Below are 23,474 nucleotides of genomic sequence, written 5' to 3' on the forward strand. Positions count from 1 at the left end.
TTGATCAAACTCCCCAAGTTCACCTAAGAGTCTTTTCTTACCCTGAGATTTTCTCCAGGGTTAGGGATAACAAAGATGAATGCTTTCAACACATATCTCCACATCCTGAGAGCACAGTGGTCTCACCTTTACCTTTGGTTTGTGCATCTTGGGGTGGTTTACCAATTTTGGGCATTTCCCTTCAAACTTGCCTTGTATGTTTTGTTGCATAGTCTGGATTTTTGCACATCATCTCCAATCCATAGTTATACAGTTTCATTATTACACAGATGGCTGACTCCTTCTGGCTCATTCCATGCAGGAATCGGTCACTCATACTCAACTCCTTTTTGTGGTGGCTCATGTTGGCTGATTAATAAAATTGGAGAAATCCTTCCTTTGACTCATTCACTATCTAGTCCACTTGGAGGTCTTTTTCAACACAAATATCAGTTGTGCTGTGCCTTCTCCTTTATGTCTTTGTTCAATGGAACTTTTGGTTCATCATGTTGTCTCATCTCTGTCACTTACTGTTTGTGGATGTGGTCCTCCATGACTACACTGGTCCATCTTAGTTGTACCTTTGTAAGATCTCTTCAGTGGGATCTACACAAACTATGGAATATCACATGGGATCCTCTTTCCACTTCCTTGTGAGACATTCTGCATTGGGGGCTGAACAGGACCCATGCATTTGTGGGCATACTGCTTTCTCCCCTGAGTCTGGATCTACGTCTTTTAATGAACACATCCCATAAGAGATGGGGAAGGCACAGATAAATTACCAGGAAGCTTTTGGGCATTGTGTCATTACTGTCTTGCTTATCATTGTCTGCTGATGGTTCATTTGAACAATTCTGTGGTGTTGACATGTATAAGCCACCAAGGATGTACCTGATCCAGAGATTTATGTTTTCAGATGTTGGATCTATTATACTGGGCCAATGCACATCACATTTGCCTAATTCATGCCCTGACCAATTATCTTTAACAGAGTGAGCATTATATATCTGATTGTTTTTAAAGATCTCTGCAAACTTGTTGGATTTTTACCAACTATGGATGCCTTTGAGATCAATCTCAGTATCCAGTTGCCTTTCTTTCAGTCACCTGTACCACATTCACAGGTTCTGGTGGTCAATGACTTCAGTGAGATTGGTCACACAAATATCTTTATGTGCACCCTCCCATCCAGTTGCTTTATTGAGTGATTTCTCTTGTCCACTCCTTGTCAGGTTTTCCTGATTGCTCCCTATTGGCCAGCTCAACTTTATTTTCCAATGTTACTATGTCTGCTGCTATCACTATCTGTCCCTTTTCCATTCTTTGTCAATGTCAATCTTGCTTTTAACATTCCAGTCTCCACATCTAACTTCCAGTTCTTGGCAAGGTTATTTGGTTTCACACATCAAGATGCCTCTTTGTTAGTTAGTTCCAGATGGACATTTTCCATGGAAGTATACCAATGCAAGTGGAAAGTCTTCCACTGTTGGTTTGCTAATAGGGGGTTTCCTGCTAACAAGCCTTCTGTGGCTTGTGTGGCAGAATTTCTCACCTGGGTCTTTGGTCTTCTCAATTTTTGGATATGGGGTGACCTTATCCCATACCGTCCATTTTTCCTGATACAGTAGGGTTTTTATCTCTCCTGTTCTTACCATGCTCATGCATTATTTCCAGATATGTTGACTTCCCAGGTGTCCTGCCCTTCTGGATTGAGACATTAATGTGGTCCTTCATGCTTTTACTTTACCTCCATTTGAACCACTTTTTTCCTATTCTGTGTTTTATCTATTCATTAAAATATATTTCCTTCTCTTATCCTGTGAATGTCAATGATCAGGTATGTTTGCCATTGATGTTTCATGTAGCCTTTATCATCCTACCTATCTTTTTTCTTTACTCCGATTGTTTCTTTCTCTGTAAGATCTCAGCAGCTTCAGAGCATTATTTTCATCTTTTCTTCTATTTTGCTTCCTTCTATATCCCATAATCTCAACTGAATCTGGTTAGACTTTTGTGTCTGGTCAGGGCCCTTTGATATTATGTGGCTAATCTTGTGAGTGGAGATAAGTATGTATTGGAAATACATTTTGCTAACAGGAAAATTATCACTTTCCTGTTCTTTTTGTGATTCCAAGTAATTTGTTAAGAATTCATATGACTATCTTGAAGTTGATCTTGCATTTGTATTGTTTGTAGTTAGTTGTTAGTTAGATACCAGGTTATTTAAATTAACATTGATGTCTGATGTGTTGGTAACTTTTGTTTGAAATATTTTGAATTATATAAAGTTCTTCTCTTGGGAACCTTTGAGGTAGAACTTTTAGTATACTAGTGTAACTAGTTGATCAAATGATAATTTGAAATATTAATGTAGTTTTGAAATTAGTTTTCTACATGTAAAGTTCACCTACCATATCTAGTTATTACTGATAAGGTGTAGGTCAGTGGTTCCCAACCTTTTTTATGCCTCGTGCCCCTAAAAAATTTTAATATGTTCTTGCACCCCTCACAATAATTAATTTAAGAATAAAGGTGAAGGTGACCAAAACAAATTTTTATACTTAGTTTTTAATGATATATAAATGAAAATGAAACATTTGGAAAAGAAAAAAGATTACAACAAACTAAAGTTGCATAAACCCTACATGGCCTACAAAAAAATAAATTTTCATCCATGCATGAAGTGAAATCTCGCACCCCTGGTTGGGAATCACTGGTGTTGGTGAAGTTTTTTTTTTTTGTGATAATTAAATACAAACTGTACATGAAGTAGACATAAGTTGAAAAAGAAATCACAGCAAGTGCGTATATGTATATTTTTGCAATGATTTCATGATAATGATATATACAGGAAATGAAATATGTATAGTTGTAAAAAGCAAATTTACTTGAATGTTACAAAATGTAACTTAGGATGACAAAAATAATGCCAGAAATGAGTAATGACATTATTTGCTTAAGATACATAATTAGTTAGTTTAACTTTATCATGCACTGGATAGGTTCATCTTGGCTTAAGGGTAAAATTGCACTACTGAATTAAACAAGTTATAGAAAATAAGCTTCAATATAAAAAATGTTTTACTTGTATAATCATATAAGTAATATATATATATATATATATATGTGTGTGTGTGTGTGTGTGTGTGTGTTTTAAAGGGGAAATTTGATATTGGGTTGATTCCAGTGTACTTTGAACTAAAATGGTTGTGTGTTTGAATTTACTGAATTTTTTTTCTTAGCATAAATATGGCAGTTATAACCTCTGAGGAGGAAATTTGAAATAGTCTTGAACAAAACTGGGGATTTGAGCTTGTAACTTCAGTGTAAATGGAGTTTTAATACTTCTTTTCAGGCATTTTATCAGCCTTGGGTGTCATGGTGTTATGTAATTATTCATATCTCAGTTTTAAGAAAGTTTAAAGATATGTGGGTTTTATCACAGGGTAGTGATTGACAGTCAACACAGAAAGATAAGTTTTTTATATTATTTTAATTGTGTAAGCAAGTATGGCTTTTAGTTTAGTGAAACTTTGCAAAGAGATGGGAATAAAGTAACATGTTGACATGTTACAAGGAGAAAATATGTTTGTGAACAATTGATGCTACAGTTATAATTGTAATGTCTTTTAAAACTTTGAAAACTATGATTGTGAAATATCTATTGTTGTAGTCTCAAGCTGAAAATTGATTCTCATAAACCTAGTATTTATTAGTGTTAACTTCATTAATCAATGTTATTAATTCTCAGAGCCTCTTGGCAACACAACCTGACACATAGCTATTTTTATAATAGTGGGTGCTCCCAGAAGAATTGCATACAGTTTTTACTGCTTATACACCACTGCCTCTTCTTGCATGAAGCAGTAGTGATTGATGTATTTCTGTTGTTTCACATTGAACAAGAAATATTTTCTACAACTGTATATAAAGTAATGTGCATGTTTAGATAAAATTTTAATCATTTGAAAAGAGCAGCCCATAAAACATCAAAACTGTTATACAAAGCTTCCCAGTGATCTTACTTCATCTTAGCATTTACTGTTTATATATATACTATTTTATAAACAAACTTTCTAAGAGAAGTTTAAGAAAGCTTTACTCTCAGTTTCTTAAATAATAACATGACTGGCATTAACTAAACTCATGCTGATTTAGTCAAGCTGACATTAACTATGTTTACTGAAATTTGATTCTTTGGTGAAAGACTCTAAGTATTTAGTTAAAAAAAAGAAACTTCCAGTGAATAGATTTTGAGAACTTAGTTCATTCGTAAAATTATTCATCTAGAAAAATCCAACATTGGAGTTTGCCAAAACTACTGCATGATCACAATTTAACTTTTGAAAAACAGCCAAGATAATTTCCTCTAATGTAATGCTTCTCATCCATTCCTTATAGTAAAGTATTGGTGGTGCAGAAAAAAAGTACTTGAAGCAAATTGTTATTTCTAAGCAGACAAAACCTTGTAAGATGTTGCAGTCTGTAATTGCTTATAAATATATCAGATAAAAATAATTCTTTTATAATTTTTCAAAGGCATATACATCCAGTGTCTATGTTCAGTTAGACTTCAGATTATATTACATTCATTATTTATCAAGACTTGTACATTAAGTAATTTTCCATTGCCATTCGCCCCCCGCTAGTACAGCAGTATGTCTCCGGATTTACAACGCTAAAATCAGGGGTTCGATTCCCCTCGGTGGGCTGAGCAGATAGCCCTATGTGGCTTTGCTATAAGGAAAAAAAAACCATTGCCATTTAGTATAATTATTTAGATATAATTTACAGTTATTAGACATTTTAACAATAAAGGTAGAAAAAATTACCTGTACTCTTCAGATATTAATAAAAAAAAAAACTTTTTGTTTTAGTCATAATTTCTCCATTGCAGCTTTATCAGGTCTTATAGTACAAGAGCTGTTTATGTGAAAATATATCTTAGCTTCTTAAACTGCATTTGGTGCTCTACATTTTTGACTGAACCTTTTTAGGTGTTACTGGGGTTATGGCTGAAAGCACTGTAATTGGCAAAGGTATTTAATTGATGATGCATAATGGAACTTGTCCACTATTTTGTTATTTAATTGTTTTTCCATTTTGTAATATTTGAAGCATAATAATGGTGTTTGTATGTTCCATAAGTAAAGTATACTCTATTAGAATTTCATTGTTCCTTTCATGATAAAATTAGATATCTTAAACATTCTAATTAATAACTTTACCACTTTTACTTTTTTTGTTTATTAATTTTAAACATTTATTTAGAGTTAGTTCCTTTTGAATTTTTGGGTAATAAAAAAAATATATTGATTTGAGATTAACCCAAGTCTCTTATGCTGAACAAATTTTATGAGTTGGTATTTTATTTATGGCTGAAAATATCACACAAAAAACAAGGGTTCCCAACTAATGTAACAATGCATTTTACTCTGTATCAGTAAGAACATGAGAAAAATATGTTTAGTTAGCTATACTCATTACCAGGTTACTGTTTAATTGCATTTTAATTAGATAGTTTGTTCTATCAAAATTAATACTAATTGTGTAGTTTAAATGTTGTTTACTGTGATGTTTACCTACTCTGTTATGTTTACTGGTAAGGAAGTTTTCTTGTGTGGACACAATAAAATGAATGAGTTGATTTTGTTCCTTTTGCCTTTATTCTAGTATTCACATCACAGAAATATAGCAACATATTATGGTGCTTTCATTCATAAAAGTATGCCTGATAAAGATGCCAAACTTTGGGTAAGTATATCTCTACAATCCACAGAAGTATTATTCCATATTTGTATCAATATGTGACATCTGTCACATAAAAAGCAGTGGTATTTCAGGCCTACGTATTAATTCACACAGCAGAGAAGACACAATTTTACAAAATCATCGTAAAGTCATAAACATTTTATAAGACTATTAGGATGCAATACTTGCATTATGATTAATGCAACACTTTGTTCCAACACAAAGGTTTAAAAAAAAAAAAACATTTTCAGAAAGGAAGTGATTAGTTTTACTTAGTAGATAGTTAAATGAAGAAAGATTTTTTTTAATACAGCAGAATGAAATAAAGTTTTTTTTTATACTGCAACATATGAACATTTATCAAATTGTAAATAGATTTAAAATAAGAACTTGTAATTTAATGTGATGAATGAAGTGAACACAATATGAATTTTTTCATGTCATCTAGTAAGTGAAATTGAACAAGTAATTTCAGTGTTCTTATTGATGGTTTTAGCATTCCACAATCAGTTTAAGCCATATGTATAGCTGATATTTTAATACTGTTGGCTTGTTACCTAAATACATAACTTGTTTGTTTATTATCTCTGTTGAGTGCAAATCAAAATAATTTTGTACACTTAGTTCAGCAATAACATATATTTGCCTTGTTAACAGTATTTTTTTATTCAAGGTTAGGTGATTAAGTATTAAACTTTGATATTTGTCTTTCTATTTTACTTTTCAGCTTGTTATGGAATACTGTGGTGCAGGTTCTGTTACAGATCTAGTGAAATGTAAGTAAGTTCAAATTGTTAGTCATAATTGTGTCAGAGAAATGGAATACCTTGACCCTGTTGTAATGGGTCAAGAAATACTTTTTCTGGACAGTGGTCCAATGGGGATCCAGGCACCCATTTAGCTTTTTTTCAACATGAATTCTTCCTCCTTTTTTTCAAAGAGAGCATTAGACACTCTTGCCATTTACCAGTTTCTATCTACTAGTATGGATGACCATGGTAAATCCTAACCAGTAGGGATTAGCATGAAACAGTGAGAAATGAAGCAGTGGTGATACAGTGAGTGTAGTGTGGATCATCTCCCCAAAAACTGTAATACAACACATATGGCCTATTCTGGCAGTTAGAGCCTGTCAAGTAGAGTCAGTATGTGCATATATTGTACGACCATGTCTCAACCGCACTACGCATTGAGTTGTGGGCAAATGCTTGAATGGTCATGTTCTCATTCTGCCTGTCCATGCAACACTTGTAGTTCATTTGCCTCTCTTCCCTTATGTTCTAGGTGAAGATTATACCCTGGTTGAGATGAGATGTTGTCTTCCACAGGTGTGCCCTTATGGATCTTCTGTTATCAGGTGTCACACTCAATGGGCTTCCTTTTGGGTGTTTTATGAAGGGAGCTATCCTAAGTAACTTTTTGTAACCTCTCCACCATTTAAGCATGGTATTTTATCATTTCTATGTGGGGAGGAAAGTTAATGTCTTAGAAGTTAACATATTCCTAGTCTGAAAATGTTTTCCAAGAGAAATTCACTTTCATATACAGTCCTGCCTGTTCTCCCTACTTCCTACTCAATTTTTTTTTCTTGCTTTGTCAACGTATAATGTTATCATAAACACAAGTGCATAGGAGGAGTTATTGCATATGGATGCTGTGTTGACATCTTGTTAGTGGGAGGGTATTTGTTGCATGATGACATCATCATGTACCAGTGCAGTTTATGTGAAACACATGAACTTAGATGGGAGTTACCTCAAGACTATCTGTATGTATATATTATAGGCAGACACAAGAAAGATAGCATTTCTGTGTGAAGAGGTGTGTATTACAAATACATGTTTAAATCAGAAAAATATTAACTTTTGACTGAGCAATGTGCCACTAAATTGTTACTTCCAAACACCTTCCGTACTGCTACCACAAACTCATGATGAAATCCTTTCAAAGATTGACCAGTCTAAGACAAACAAAACTGTAACATCAAGTTCAATTCTCTATAAAATTAATAAAGTTGGATAATAATACACATGAGTATTATGTATTAAAAATTGACTAACATTGCTGTTTGCACCTAACTGATATTGTTATTTACACTTACCAATTTAGTTTTAGTATACTATCAATTTAATGAACCTGGTATTGTATGAGAAGTATAAAAGTAGTGTATTGCTTTAGAATTTGAAATATTTATAGTTCATGGCTAGTAAACATTTGCTGTGTGTGTTGTTACCTTATTATACATGTAATAAAAGTAATATATAGCTTTAATTTTACATCAAAATGTTTTTTTATCCACATACTGAAAATCTTGTTCAGTATTTTAAAGGACTTGATTTTTGTAGAAGCAAGGGTAATAATGAATAATCATTTAAAGTTTACTGTTATCAGTTTAAAGGTTGAATGTGTACACACACACACACACACACACACACACACACACACACACACTTTGTCTCATGGAGATAATTGTCATACAGATAGAAAGCAATAGAAAGAAATCTAGTGATAACAATTGATAAATTGAAAGTCATTGTTTTTTATTTCATAAAACAGGTTTGGAAATTACTGATACCTTGACTTACAGTATTCTTTAAATATGTGTAGTAAACTAAGTCATGAAATTCATAATTACAGTTAGCAATTTTATGAATTGTTGGCGTTAAACTAACATTTTCTGTGATAGTTCTGTATGTTAAATTTTTATTTTTTTGCATTAAAAATTGTTTGAACCATATTGTAAAGTGTATAGCATAGATGCAAGTTATGGCTGAAATAACTGTGTTATTTTGGTAATAAAAATAACTCATTTATGACATAAATGCAGTGCTTGCTATTTCTTACGATCTTTTTTAAGTACTATTTGTAAATAGAAAACTCAAGAACTGCAAGTAAAAGATGATATGCAAAAGCATATTTTAAATTATGTGTGATCAATTTTAAGCAGCTTCCACATAATTATAATTGTTCAAATGGCTATATTAAGAATTAGCTGCACTTTACACATTGAGAGAAAAAACATTTACAAAACAATTTCAATATTAAAGGTTTATGAAATTTTGATCGAACTTTGGAATTAATGTTCTGGACTAAAAAAAGTTTGCTTAATAAATCAAATTTTTAACAACTTTAAAATTTCTATTTTTGATGTGATTGAAATATTTGCCTTTGAAATTATTTCAGGATCTTACTAAAGTTAAACCGTATATCTGGAGAAAGAAAAACAAGTCTTTGCAATATGGAAATAACTTTCAGTTAATAGTTGCAATAAGATTTTAAAAAAATTATAATTCAGGAAAGAAATAACACTTCATTGTAATGTGCTCTAAGAAACTATAGGGTATCAAAGTAGAAGAAAACATACTTGTTATATATTTTATGTTTATCCATTTCACCTTTGGCCATATTGTACATTTTAATTTTACTTTCAGAGCATATCCTCAGGGTGTCTTCAAGAATAAAAACCTGTTTGATAAATATCAGTTGGTATTTTGGCATAAATAATTTTAGATACTATGTCAGACAGAAAGGTCATGTTTAAATTGGTTATTCTACTTCTCAAAGATATTTTTCTTTGCTATGACTACTACCATTATTTGAATAGCATTGCCCTTTGGTGCCATAGGTGCTTTATAAGTGTGATGATCAAATAGTAGCTTTAGGGTTTTTGGTTGATGCTGTTGAATAGCTGCCTTCCCTGAAGTATATTAGTTGAAAATTAGGAATAACAGTTGCAAATAGCCACTGAGTAATTTTGTGCAAATGTCTGAGAACAAACAAGTTTCTTATTGTTATCTAAAAACTATAATCCTTATTATTATTATCATATCGTTTGCCTAATGCTTTGTTATCTTATCATGTTTCTCCTTTTAATACTTGCACACTGTTACCCTTAATGTGACATCTTCCTTTATCACATATACACTATTACACACACTAGCATTGTTCTTTTATTACTTGAACATTGTACATTCATTATAACAACCTTGTTTGTTGTTTTAATATGACTGTTTATTATCTTGTCACCTCACTGTTTAGGTCCTGAACATTATTGCCCTCTTTATGAGTACCTCTATTTTTTTTATCGAATGTTTTTAACTTCTCTTAATCTTATGATATAAAAGAAAAGAATCTGTCTGGGCATGACTGACACTCATTACACTGTACTTGTATATTTGAAAAACATAGTTGTAAATATCTTGCATATCTACTCATCAGTAAAGCTATTAAACAAAATATTCCCTGAAGTGTGCAGTTTGTGTATTATCCTAGGAAGTGTTGTGGAAGATACTTTCGTTTCTTAACTCCCATGTTATATTGGAGTGTTTTTGCTTTTCCTTTTTTCTAAACCAGAAGGATAAAAACCCAACTTATCAGCTCGGTACATTTAGTTATTATAAAATTGTTCATTATGTTTAAATTGTATTTAGTGTGAAGTTTATATATTTCTAAGTATTGGGATAATTTTGGTATACCTATACTTGAATAACTTGTGCACAAGAATAAATGTGGTTTTATTCATCCATGGGTATGTAACTTGGAGCTGAAAATTTTATTAAAAAATATCTGGAGAATAAAAATATCAAGGTCAAAATAATCTGTTTTACTTGATATTTATTTATTTTTGTCTAGATTATAAAATAATTATTTATTTCTACAGCCACTAAAGGACAGTCACTGAATGAGGAATGGATTTCATATGTTTGCAGAGAAGTCCTCAGGGTTTGTTACATTTTTTACTTGTAATGTGGGTAAAGACCATGTATTGTAAATGTACTGAAAATCAGTTTTTATTTTTGAGCTTTTAATATGGTTTTAAATATATTACACTTAAATCCTGAGTTGTTGTCGATTCTCAAAATTTTTGCAACTATTATAGATAACTTCATCCACTGCTGATAAATTTCTGTGAGAATAAGAAAGACCTTGTTATGGTTCTGGTTTGAGAAAATTCAGCATAAATATTTAAGGATAAATCTTGTTGAGTTTTTGGTGGTTTTTCTTATTTTACTTTTAACTGAAGAGTAAGAGTTGCACATACTATTAAGTATATGTTTTACAATGCTATCTATTTTGTTGATCAACCAAATTTTACTAGTTTGAGAAATATTTAGAAATATGTGTTACATATTTTATAATAATCAAATAGGTTCCAAGTTTTATAGACCTTATAATCAAATTATTAAATCTAGCCTTTATACATCAAGTTTAACAGGAAAGTATGATAATATGTACATGTATATATATGGACATACACATACACTTATATTGTAACACTTACATGTAACAGTTTTTTTAATGCCATAACTGGACTATGCAAAGTAATAGTTACCACATTCAATTTGTAACTTGTGTAGTCTACCAGTGAATTAATTAGTTACATTGAAATTTTAGTCAATAGGTTCCATCACATGTTATAAATTAGACAGCAATAACACACTTTTCTTACAGAAGGAAACACAAATAAAAGGTGTTGCCCAATTGTCTGTTTATTTATCAATCAAAAGTCTTGTAAATAAGTTACTTTTTAAAATATAGATATGAAGGTGAGAATTCAAAGCATGTGCCTTTTTTGTGTGTGTGTTTTAGTGTCAGCTAACTTAAAAGTTAGTTTATTATAATATGACATTTATTCTTTCATTCAAGGTAATACACGCAAGCTCATGCACATCACTAGTTCATCCTGTGTGTAACAAATATGAATCTACAAGATGTTTTTGTTTACCTCTCCTGTTTTCTCTTGTTCAACTATTTTAGCTGGGTTACTCAAAAGCCCTATAGAAATATTTGACATTGTTCATCTAGATTACCCAGTTCAGTGGTTTATACATAAGTTGGACCATGTGGGTCACAGCTTGCACTTTCATTATCCAGGCCCACCCAGTCAGAGTATATATGGTGGTTCCTCTGTACTTGTGTCCAAACACCTCCTGCTCATCCATGCCTCTCTATGCCCACCTAAAATTTTGCACCTGGCAGTGCCACTGGCCAACTCTGATAAAAGAAAATGGTAAAATCTTTAAAAGATAAAATGTTGTTAAAGCATCTAACAACCTTGTATACCAACTGCCAAATGAATTGGCATACCACTTTTCACTTCTATTGCATTAGGAATTTTTATTTGAATGTTTAAAATGAAATTTAAAATTCTTTAGAATTTGTGACGTTATTTTTAATGAGAAGTGTTTTTTAATTTTAACTTAAGTTTTAATACACTGATGAAGCATTTCTCAGACTTTTATGCTCTTAATAAGTGTGATTTTGTACTAGTATTCTAAAGATACAGTAATGTGTTAATAAGCATGTATTTGATTATTTAGTCACAAAAATATTGTACTTCATTGTAAATGTGTGAATTCTGTAAATGAGTAATTATGTAATTTCACTGCAAAAAATATTATTTATTTTTAGGCTTTTACATATTCACTATAACAGTTGGATCAATATTAAAACTCTTTTTTTGTAATACATGCATAAAAATTGATTTTTGGAGTATCATTTAAAGGAAGTTGAACAACACCTAAAGAAACTGAAACAATGTGAGGAAGGTAGATGCACCTGGTAATATTGTCTGATGAAAATTCAATTTGACACAAAAGTAATTTTACCGCATAAGAAATAAATAGACTTTGGAAACTACAGCTCTTGGGAATATGAAAACCAAAACTAATATATGTTTTCCACAGGGTCTCAGTCATCTTCATGGATGCAAAATTATTCATAGGGATATCAAAGGACAAAATGTTTTGTTGACAGACAATGCAGAAGTCAAACTAGGTGAGATAAATAGTGTATTTCTATTATGTTGTTCATTATGCCTAAACCAAACTTAGTAATTAAAGTGACTGGAAGGTATTTTTGCCATTACTGATAGATTAGAGAGATCATTCTGAAAGAAGTTAAATTTGAAAAGTCTGTTTAGGAGGTAAATCATGCTGCTATTGTGACTTGCAGACAATAGCGATGTAAATCAGTACTAGATAAATTTTTATATATGAATAGTTTATGTTAGTAATTAGTTAATAATGGAGATTTCAGGCCTGACAAGAGGGACTAATTTTGTGTGTAGAAGGTTGCAATTCTTAATTGAAAAATGCAGAAGGTCAAACTTGGTGAGATAAACTGATGTGTTTACATGAATGATATTATTGGTTTTGTGAAATTTATTAAAGAATTTGGGATAATTGTGTGTGTAAGAAGAAATATACTCAATTTAAAATATATTTTTAACAAACTTTAATATCCACCCCCAGTGACAGGAGAAGTTTAAGTTAATGTAAAAGTTAAGTTAAATTATGTCATAGACTTTTAAAAAGGTTAATTGTGATGCACTCTTGGTTTCACTCAGAGCCAAAGTTTTGAGCTACTTATATCACCCACTACAAAAAGTAATTGTTGAGCATTTCAGTCATGTGAAGAACAACTGAACAATAATATATGGTAAATCTACATGTTTATTCTTTAAGTTGCATCATATTTTGAAATGTGAATGATAGTGCAATTAATTCCTAGCAACCTAGTGTAGAATATTCCATTTATGAAATAAAATTTGGATTCAACATTATACATGATTGTTTTCCCATCATTTCAAAAGTAAATATTTAGCATGCCTGGTTGTACATGTTTTAAACAGGATATGTATGAGCACTTAGACAGACACCACAGTTCACAATATACATAAAATATTAAAAGGATGAAAATCATAATTAATTGCTTGTGTGTAAAAAAGCTTGTGTGGCAGGTTTATTCTATTTTTGAAATCTAAGCAATGAAACTAATTTGAACAGTCTTTGTATAATCCAAGTGTTTAAGCTTGATTGCTGAAAATATTGTGGGATACGTTTTGTAATTATTTGTTAATTATTTTTTTCACTAATAAATCAGTGACTGATTTCTGTGACATAATGTTTACCCAGAATTTCGAAATTGTAAGCTTACATGTTATATTTGAGTACAGGGTTGAGTATATTAAATGAAAATAATTTTGAGGTACAAATAAGCAAGCAAATTACAAAAAGTCATTATGGAACAGAAAGTACTATGGAGGAGTCTTTTGTAATGGAAGGTAAATTGTGATGCTGTTTTCAAGAAACTTTGTTATCATACATACCATGATTGCACATAGCAAAATGGACTGTAACAACATGGTGAGGCTCAAAATTTTTTTGAGTATAATGTGCTAAACTCTCTGTGTTATAGAATATTTTGACTATAATGTTTATTCAATTATAAAGATAAATTTAGAAAAGATAAAACCTGAAATTTATTTAAGTTATGTCACAAAAATATAAAATAATAGTTAACTGAAATTTAGTGTCATGCAGTAAAAAAAATATAACTTTAACAGTAAACTCTTTCACTACAGTCTCTGTATAATATACATCAGTTTGTCTATACATTTGTACATGTTAAGTATTTGCATTATAATTTTTGATACAGTATGTGAATCTTTACAAAATTTGGTATAATTTTAATAAAGATTGAAAGTAATTTGCATACAAAAAATCAGAAATTTTAATGAAATGTTTTTACTAAAAATTTGTTTGTGAAAATAGAGTATTCTATTACTAGTCTGAGTACAAAGTGATTTCATGTTGTGATAAAAAATTATTCTTCATCCCAAAAATCTCAAATATTATTTGGGTAATCTTTAAAATCTTCTAAATACATTTCAAATGTTTGTTTTAGGTAAGACTATATTATTTTCTATACTTTGTGTGGGGTCTGTCATTTAACCAACCTTGTAACCATCATAAAAAAGTTAGGAAATAAATATAAATTGTTTTTTTCGTGGTAGAATGACCACATATTATAGCATAAAAATATAAATGTTTTGTCTAAGTAACTTTAGTCTCATAATGCTATATATATATACACACATACATATTTTATTATATTAATCTTCCAGTAATGCCTAGTTAATATTACATAATTTGCATTAATGCAGGGCACATGCACTCATGTTACAAATCCACTAATATAAAACTGACCTTTAGTCTTCCCTGTTTTGATTGTGTTTTAATGGACTGGTATTTTGTAATATACAATCATATTTCAACTATTGTACATTGTACATGTGTTTATAGATTGTTACTATTTAGAACTAAATTATTAAACTTATTTTTCTTAAAATGTAGAACAATAAATCAAGAAGTAAAGCAATTATTATTTCTTGCTGTGACCTTTGTATTCAGTTGCAAAGCCTTTTTAAAATTTTGCATGTTCAGGATATCAAACACAATTTTTTTAGGTTTTTATATATACAGTTGAATAACCAAAACAATCATAAATAACTACATTGATACCATAGAATTCCACTATAATTTATTAAGCTTAGTAACTAAGGTGTATTTATATTTAAATAAATATGAAATTTTGAGCAAATTAAAGTCACAGTCTTCCTCCTTGGAAACTTAATTTAAAGAACGTGGTAGCCTTTTCACAGACTAAAATTGCTGAGAAAACCACTCTTGGGATATTCTATGCTATTGATTTGTTATTCACATTTATACTGTAGTAAGAGTATGTAAGGGACCATTTGAAAAAATGGCCATATCTCAGCAAAATAAAAAGATACGATATTCTTATTTTATATTCTAGCTTGATAATATTAGTAATTTGGTGTCATAGTTTGTACAAAACTATAGACTTAGTATTTTGATATCACAAACATCTAATTTTAAACAGTGCTGCCTTCAACGTATTATGTGACTCACAAAAATCTGTATTTGGATGTGTTTTTTTAATATGTGATGATGAGAAATCCACTTAAAGTAAAATTGTATTCTCAAGACAGCTGGTATGGGTATTAGAACTTTAATTAAAATAAAGTATAGAACAACATTTTGACCTTCCAAGGTCAGGTCAACCAAAAGATGACCTAAGAAGGTAAAAACAATTTTGTACTTTATTTTAATTATAGTCCTAATGCCCATACTAGCTGTTTTGAGAATGCATTTAATTTTAAATGAAAAAATTAACTTTTATATAATATTAAAGTATGAGTTATAATCTGCCATTTAATTCCAAACTTACTAATATAAATTCATAAAATATTAGTTCAATAAACTTTTAAATGCAAATCAACAAATGAGATGACAAGTGACATGTTGCTAAAGGGTTAAATCATCATGGAATTCATGACAGATTTCATGTCATAATCATAAAAAGTAGAAAGAAAAGTAATATTACTGAAATGTTCTTTTTAATTCAGTCTAGAATTTTAAAGCAACTGAAATTAATATGCTTCTTCCAGTTGATTTTGGAGTCAGTGCTCAACTTGACAGAACAGTAGGTAGAAGAAATACTTTCATTGGCACTCCATACTGGTAGGTGTTTGTTTTTCTGTTATATTAATTGAGAATGGCTCCATTCTGGTGTTAAAAAAGAGAGAGAGAAAAGAAAACAAGATAGTAAAATTTGTGTTGAATAATAAAAGTAAGGCAAAATAATTTATTTTCTTATGCTTTATGCTGGACTTAAAGTATACCTTTGAATAAATAACTAATTCTATCTGGGGAATAATTTTTAGAACAACTGAAAATAACTTGTACATAAAGTATCACTTCAGTTGGTAAAGGCCAGGCATGGTCTGGTGGGTTAGATCACTCAACTAGCAATTTGTAGGTTGCAGGCTTGAATCTTTGTTCCATCAAATCTACTTACTCTTTCAGCTGTGTGGGGTGTTATAATGTAATGGTTAATTCTACTATTCATTGGTCAAAGAATAGCCCATTGTTGGCAGTAAGTGTTGATCACCAGCTACCTTCCTTCTAGTTTATCACTGCTTATTTAGGGATGGCTTGTGCAGATGATATTTGTGTAGCTTTATGCAAAATTTAAATCAAACTCACATCCAGTTGATAAATGCTTTACTTGAAAAGGACCATTGGTAGGAGAAGAAGAAACTGTATTTTCATTTATTTTTAATTGAATTTTTATTTTATACCACCCTAAAAAATATTAAAATTTGTTAAACATTTCCAGAGTTTGAAGGTTTGAGACATTGAGACTTAATCTCTCCTTTCATACTGTTTCATAATAAAATCTTATGATGAATAACAAATCTGTTTTGTTTTTGTTTTTTAAATCAGCTTGAATTTTCTGTTTCATTCTTTCTTCCACTGTTGCTTCATTGCTTCCTTCTGGGCTATAAAGCTGTCAAGAGATTAATAAATTAAATCTTATTAAAAAAAAAAAAATTATAGTTAAAGTTTAATTCCCTTCAATGTGGATTCCTCTACGTGGTGAGGGGACCTCCAAGGGAAGGTTCTGTTCTTTCAGTTTATCTCATCTGGGATCTAAATATCTGCTCACATTTGCCGTTTGTGGCGACCCGTGGATGGGAGGAGAGGATCCTGGTGGTTCAGGGGTCTAATCCTAACACCCCACTTTGGCTGTGAATTCCTGTAGATGGGCAGCCTTTGGGTGGCCCCCTTGGGTCAATCGGCTTGTCCACTTGGGCTAGAGTCAACAAAGTACCAGTGTTGGATGTTCTCAGCAGGTGTTGTGGACATTGTGTCTGATGCTGGTGTTTGGGTATAGTGCTCACGAAACCCTGGAATTGCTGCAATGTCCTTGCATGACATTGTAGTGCTTCCCTTCGTAGGGCTCCATGGTGGGTGGGGTCACTTGGTACCAAAATTTTCCTTTTTTCCTATGGATCCTCCAACAAAAAATTTAAATAAAATAGTGAAAAAACAGTCAATAGGTAAACAACCATGTCTTGAACACTCTGAGCAGCAATCTTCAACATCTGTAACACACATACCTCATTTTCTTACATTACATTCTCTTTCAGAAAAACCTTTAGGGCAAATGTCCCCCTTTTTTATTCAGAAGGGACTAGAGGGACTTGCTGGTTCTCCAGAGTCAGTAAAGAAGCTTTGATCTGGAGACATCTTGGTTGAAACATCCACATTCCAACACAGTGCACTCCTCTTGAATTCAAAGGAAATTGGAGATTTACATATTGAGGTTACCCCTCATGCTCCCTTGAATTCATCATGAGGAGTTATTGTTGAGAGGGATTTAAAAAACGTCCCCCAGTCAGAGATTCTTGCTGGTTTCTCCACTCAAGGAGTTTCTGCAGTGAGGCGTATCTTCACTTGCAAAGATGGAGTTACACTACTGACAAATATCCTCGTTTTGACATTTACATCACCATGTGCACCTGCTACCATTAAGGCAGGTTATCTAAATTGCAGGGTATGGCCATACATTCCAAACCCTCTCCCATGTTTCCAAAATCAGAGGTTCGGCCACTCAAAGACGTCCTGTCGTGGTTCCCTGACATGTGCTTGTTGTGGTGGCAAGGACCATGATGTCTATGAGTGTGACACGGACTCACATTGTGTCAACTGCAGTGGTTCTCACCCTTCCTACTTTTGTTCTTGTCCTAAATGGTTGGAGGAAAAAGAGGTGCAGCATTTGAAAATGACTCATAACATTAGTTATCCTGAGGCTCGGAAATTGCTGTTTGCCACTTCACCTCAGACATGTGCTGGTACACTTTGTTCCACAACTACAGTGGGAGTGCAGACAAATCTCTCTGCACCTCCAAGAGAATTGTTTTCAAAACAAATGAAAAGCCTTTTGACCTCCACGGTTAAAAAGGTTGATGAATCAATTTTTACACCCATCTTTGTTCCTCCCATACATTCCAACAAACCCTAAGATCCATATCCTTTGGTTTTGAATACAGGAATTTCTTCAGATACATCTTTTTCTCCCACCCCAAGATGCAAAACAATCATTTGTTCACGTCCTCAATCACTGGAATCCCCTTCCAATCGACCCAGGAGGTCGATAGATGTTTTCCGAATAAGGAAAGTAAGGAAAAAAGATGTGGTCATGAACAGAAGAGTTCACCAATCACTTCACCTACCTGTCATTAAAAATGGCCACCTTGATACAATGGAACTGTTGAGGTTTATGTTCTAATCTGGATGACCTCAAAACACTGATCGCTTTCTACCATCCTGTATGTCTTTCCTTACAAGAAACATTTCTGAAACCTGCCGATACAGTCACCTTTTGGCAGTTTTCTCTGTATAGAAACGACAGGCTGTGTGATGGACGAGTACATGGAAGGGTGGCACTGTCAGTTGATCAGCATGTGCCCACCCTGTCTTTGCCACTCAACACACCCTTGGAGGCTGTAGCCATCTGTGTTTCCTTGGGTCATACCATCACTGTTTGTTCTCTCTACCTGTCACCTGGAGAGACATATGATCAGTCAGACCTTGATGCTCTTGTTGAAGAGTTGCTGTCTCCCTTTCTAATCCTGGGAGACTTTAATGGACATCATCCCCTCTGGGGAAGTGCTGTTATTGATGGGAGGGGTCGCTCTGTAGAGTGTATGCTCTCTGATCACAACCTTTCTCTTTTCAATACTGGTTCTTCCACATATTTTCATACACCTAGTCAGTCCTTTACTGCTACTGATCTCTCGGTTTGCTCCCCTTCATTATTCTCCCATTTTTCATGAAGGGTTGACAATAATCTGCTAGGCAGTGATCATTTTTCTATACATTTGAGAGAGACTGGCCGTGGTTGATGCTACCCTACCCGCGTGTCCCGGTGGAAGCTGGATCAGGCAGACTGGTCCACTTTCACTGCTCTCTCAGAACTCGGTAACTGACTGTATTATACAAGCAGCAGCTCAGTGTATTCCTAAAACCTCAACACTTTTTCCATGATATCCTTGTCCGTGGTGGAATCTGGCCTGGCACATGGCACGGAATGCTCAAAAACGGGCCTGGGATACTTTCCGTAGATATCCCACACTTTCAAACCACATCGCTTTGCAACAGGCCCGCACACATGCTTGGTGGGTAAGACGTCTAAGCCAGAAGGAATCTTGGATTAAGTTCAAAACTAGCATATCTTCTACCACCAGTTCTAAGGTCATATGAGACAGGGTTCGAAAGGTCAGTGGGCACTACAATTCTGTCCCCCTCTCGATCTTACTCTCTGGCCAAGAGGTAGCTGATGTACGGAGCATTGCCAATACTCTAGGTGAAAGCTTTTTCTGGGTATCTAGCACTTCTGCTTGTTCCTCCACCTTCTTGGCCATCAAGGCTTGGGCAGAGCGTTCACCTCTTTCCTTTCAAACTGACTATCTCTATGACTATAATCGTCCCTCTACACTGGTGAAACTGAAAATGGCTCTTCATCGGTCTGGCAGTACATCTGTTGGACCTGATGATGTACACTATGACATGTTGTGCTATCTCTCTCCTGCTTCTCTTGATATTCTTCTAATTGTTTTTAACCGGTTCTGGCAGGAGAATGTTTTTCCTAATGCTTGGTGCCAGGCTATTATCTTACCTTTCTCTAAGCCTGGGAAAGATCCCAAGATTCCTTCAAACTACCATCCAGTTGCTTTGATGAGCTGTCTCTCTAAGATCTTAGAGAGGATGGTTAATGCTCATCTTGCTTGGTTCCTCGAATCAAACAACCTCCTCTCGCCCACCCAGTGTGGGTTCCGACAACAGCACTCCACCACAGACCACCTAATTTGACATGAAACATCAATCAGAGAAGCCTTTCTCAAATGACAACATCTTGTATCAATATTGTTTGACATTGAGAAGGCTTATAACACAACATGGAGGTATGGCATTTTGCAAGACCTCCATATATATGGGTGATGTGGCCATTTACCTATGTTTATTAAAAAATTTTTTTAATGGACCAGAGATTCCAAGTTCGTGTGGGTTCGACATTTTCCCGTTCTTTTCTACAGGAACTTGGGATCCCTCAGGGCTGTGTTTTGAGTGTCACACTTTTCAGTATAAAAATTAATGCCTTCACTGAACAACTCCCTCTCACTGTTGCAAACAGGTTCTATGTCGACGACTTTCCCATCTCGTGTCAGTCGTCGAATATGAGATATTGACCGGCAACTACAAACTGCCCTTAATCATGTACTGAAGTGGGCCACGGCGAAAGGCTGTCATTTCTCTCTCTCTAAAACCATTTGCATGCACTTTTGCCACCAACAGGGTATTCACCCTGATCCTGAACTTCATATCAGTGAAGTTTCGCTCCTAGAGGTTCCTGAGACCAAGTTCTTGGTCTCCCAGACCCTTGGCCTTAAAGATGCTGGACCCCATTCATCATCAAGAATTCGACTCTGCACTGGGGCTTTCCACACCTCCCCAGTTCAGAGCTTATAGGTAGAATGTCATGAATTTTCTCTGCACCTTCACCGTTTGCAACTGTCTTTACTATATTCTTTGAAACTTCGTTCTTTACCAAAGCAGCCCATCTGGGAATGTGTTTTCTTTCCTGGATGGGCCATACTTTTTCAGAACAAATGATCTGCCATTGCTCCTTTTGGCCTTTGCATCCAGGCACAATTGGATGAATTGGGTCTATCCTTGGATAACATTGCAGAATCCACTGGTCAGCCCATCCCATGGCTTATTACAGTCCCCAAATGTGACCTTTCTTTAACTCATCTGAGAAAGGCAGATACTCCCGATTGGAAGTATCATCTTTTATTTGCTCAACATCTTTCGAACAATCTTTCCATTGTAATTTATATGGATGGTTCCAAATCAGGTAACACTGTGGGCTCTGCTATGGTTTGTTGCGGTTCAGTCATTGCGCGCAGAATCCCCTCTACAGCTTCTGTGTTCACTGCTGAACTGTATGCCATTTCTCTTGCCCTGGATCATATTGAAGCTAAGCAGTACTCCAACTGCACTATTTATACGGACTCGCTCAGTTCTATACTGGCTTTGGAATCACTTCATGTTGGCTCACACCTTGTTCTTGCTGATATTCAAAACCGACTGGCCCATTTCTCGTTAAATTCTACTTTTATCCAATTTTTCTGGATACCAGACCACGTTGTTATTCGTGGGAACAAACTTGCAGACATGGCAGCTAAATCTATCTGCTCTGGCACTATCACCACTGTGCCTATTCCATACATGGTCTATGGTACTGTATTCAAGGCTTGGCTCCGTGTCAGCTGGCAGTCAACTTGGAGTAAGCAACGCGACAACAAGCTTTTCCAAATAAAAACCTATATTGGACTTTGGCCGTCTAGCTTCCATAAGGTTCGGAAGGAGGAAGTTGTTCTAACTAGACTACACATTGGTCACAGTTTTCTAACTCATTGTTTTCTTTTATCTGGAACTGATGCACCAGTGTGTAGTTTGTGTAACACTCAAATCATTGTAAGCCACATTTTACTTTCTTGCCATCATTACGACTCTCAACAACGGCACTATTTTAAACATGTTCTGTCCCAAGGTTTGTCCATAACATTAGACAGTGTTATTGGTGACGGTGACACTGCCCACTTTGGTAATGTTTTTAGATTTTTAATGGCCATTAATCTTTTTAATGTCATTTAAGTGTTTGATATTTATTCATTACACCTTTTTAATTGTGGTTCCCTTTTAAGAGTCTCAATATCTCTAGTTCAATTTCAAATTGGAAAATGGCCATGACATTAAATAACTCGACACCAGGACTGGAAAGGCCAACTTCAGGTGACTAATGCTGCTGTTTGAACTACCCGTTAGTCTTCCTGGCAAGTTATTATTACAATTTTGCTACATATCTTTTAACACTTTTATTACTTTACTTTTTGATACTGGTCATAATGACACATAACCCAGGACCAGGACTGGAAAGACCAACTTCAGGTGACTGACAGTGGTTCTTGTACTTACCTGTTAGTCTTCCTAGTGGGTTATGATAATTACCATTATGCTACAGAAAGTCCTTTACAACTTATATTACTGTAGTTTCTCTCTTAACATTGTAGACTGGATGTCAACATTGGTTTTATACCATTTATGTTTTTTAATTGCTGTTTTGTTTTTACCTTCATTTCCTTTTATGAATTTTACTACATTTACTTTCTTTTACCTTTTTACCCGACATTTGGCAAATTATTATTACAATTTTGCTACATGTCTTTTAAAACTTTTATTCCTTTACCTTTTGATAATGGCTGTAATAACACGTAACCTGGAACCAGGACTGGAAAGGCCAACTTCAGGTAACTGACGGTGGTTCTTGTACTTACCTGTTAGTCTTCCTGGCAGGTTATGATCATTACCATTATGCTACAGAAACTCCTTTACAATTTCTCGTACTCTGCATTCTCTCTTAACATTGTAGACTAGGTGTTAACATTGGTTTTATGCATTTTCTGTGTTTCAGTGTTGTTTTTTTTATCTTCATTTCCTTTTATGAATTTTACTACATTTACTTTCTTTCTACATTTTTACTGGAAATTTGTTGTAGATAGCCTAGCTGCTTTGTGCCATAAAACACTAAATCAATCAACCAACCAAAGTTTAATTCTTTTTTATCAAATCTCTTTCTGGATATTGTCAAGTAAAGTTTTCAAAGAGCTCAACTAGTAGTTTAAATTAATGTGTAAGAATATACAGCTCTGAAATGAAATATCATCATTTTTATAGATGTAAAAAGAACTTTGTTTTATAACTGATTGTATAAATTTGTGTTTCTCTGACATTTTGATCACAAGCTTTGTACAGTTCGTCTTCTTTGCATCAATAAATTGAACATGTGGAAGGTAATGCTGAAAAGTTTTAAAATATCTGAACTAAAAATCATTATTATAAATAATTAAAGAATATTTACAGATGTTTTTAATACAAAGATTTTAGTCATATGTATTTTCTTTTAAATTTATATAACAGTGGGCCTAATGATTAGATAGTTGACTTGTAACATATAGATCATGG

The 23,474-nt window shown here is 33.5% G+C and overlaps 1 protein-coding gene across 2 annotated transcripts in view; it reads left to right on the forward strand.

Moving 5' to 3' along the window:
• Positions 1-23,474, forward strand: part of LOC143223034 (serine/threonine-protein kinase mig-15-like) — a 134,513-nt gene that overhangs the window by 55,258 nt on the left and 55,781 nt on the right. For both annotated transcript variants that reach the window (XM_076450413.1, XM_076450419.1), the window contains 5 exons: positions 5,656-5,736; positions 6,461-6,509; positions 10,394-10,455; positions 12,420-12,510; positions 15,989-16,061. In XM_076450413.1, the coding sequence (XP_076306528.1) occupies positions 5,656-5,736; positions 6,461-6,509; positions 10,394-10,455; positions 12,420-12,510; positions 15,989-16,061 (356 nt within the window). The remainder of the gene's footprint in view (positions 1-5,655; positions 5,737-6,460; positions 6,510-10,393; positions 10,456-12,419; positions 12,511-15,988; positions 16,062-23,474) is intronic.

This window comes from Tachypleus tridentatus, chromosome 1 (assembly GCF_004210375.1).
Source record: "Tachypleus tridentatus isolate NWPU-2018 chromosome 1, ASM421037v1, whole genome shotgun sequence".
NCBI lineage: Eukaryota > Metazoa > Arthropoda > Merostomata > Xiphosura > Limulidae > Tachypleus > Tachypleus tridentatus.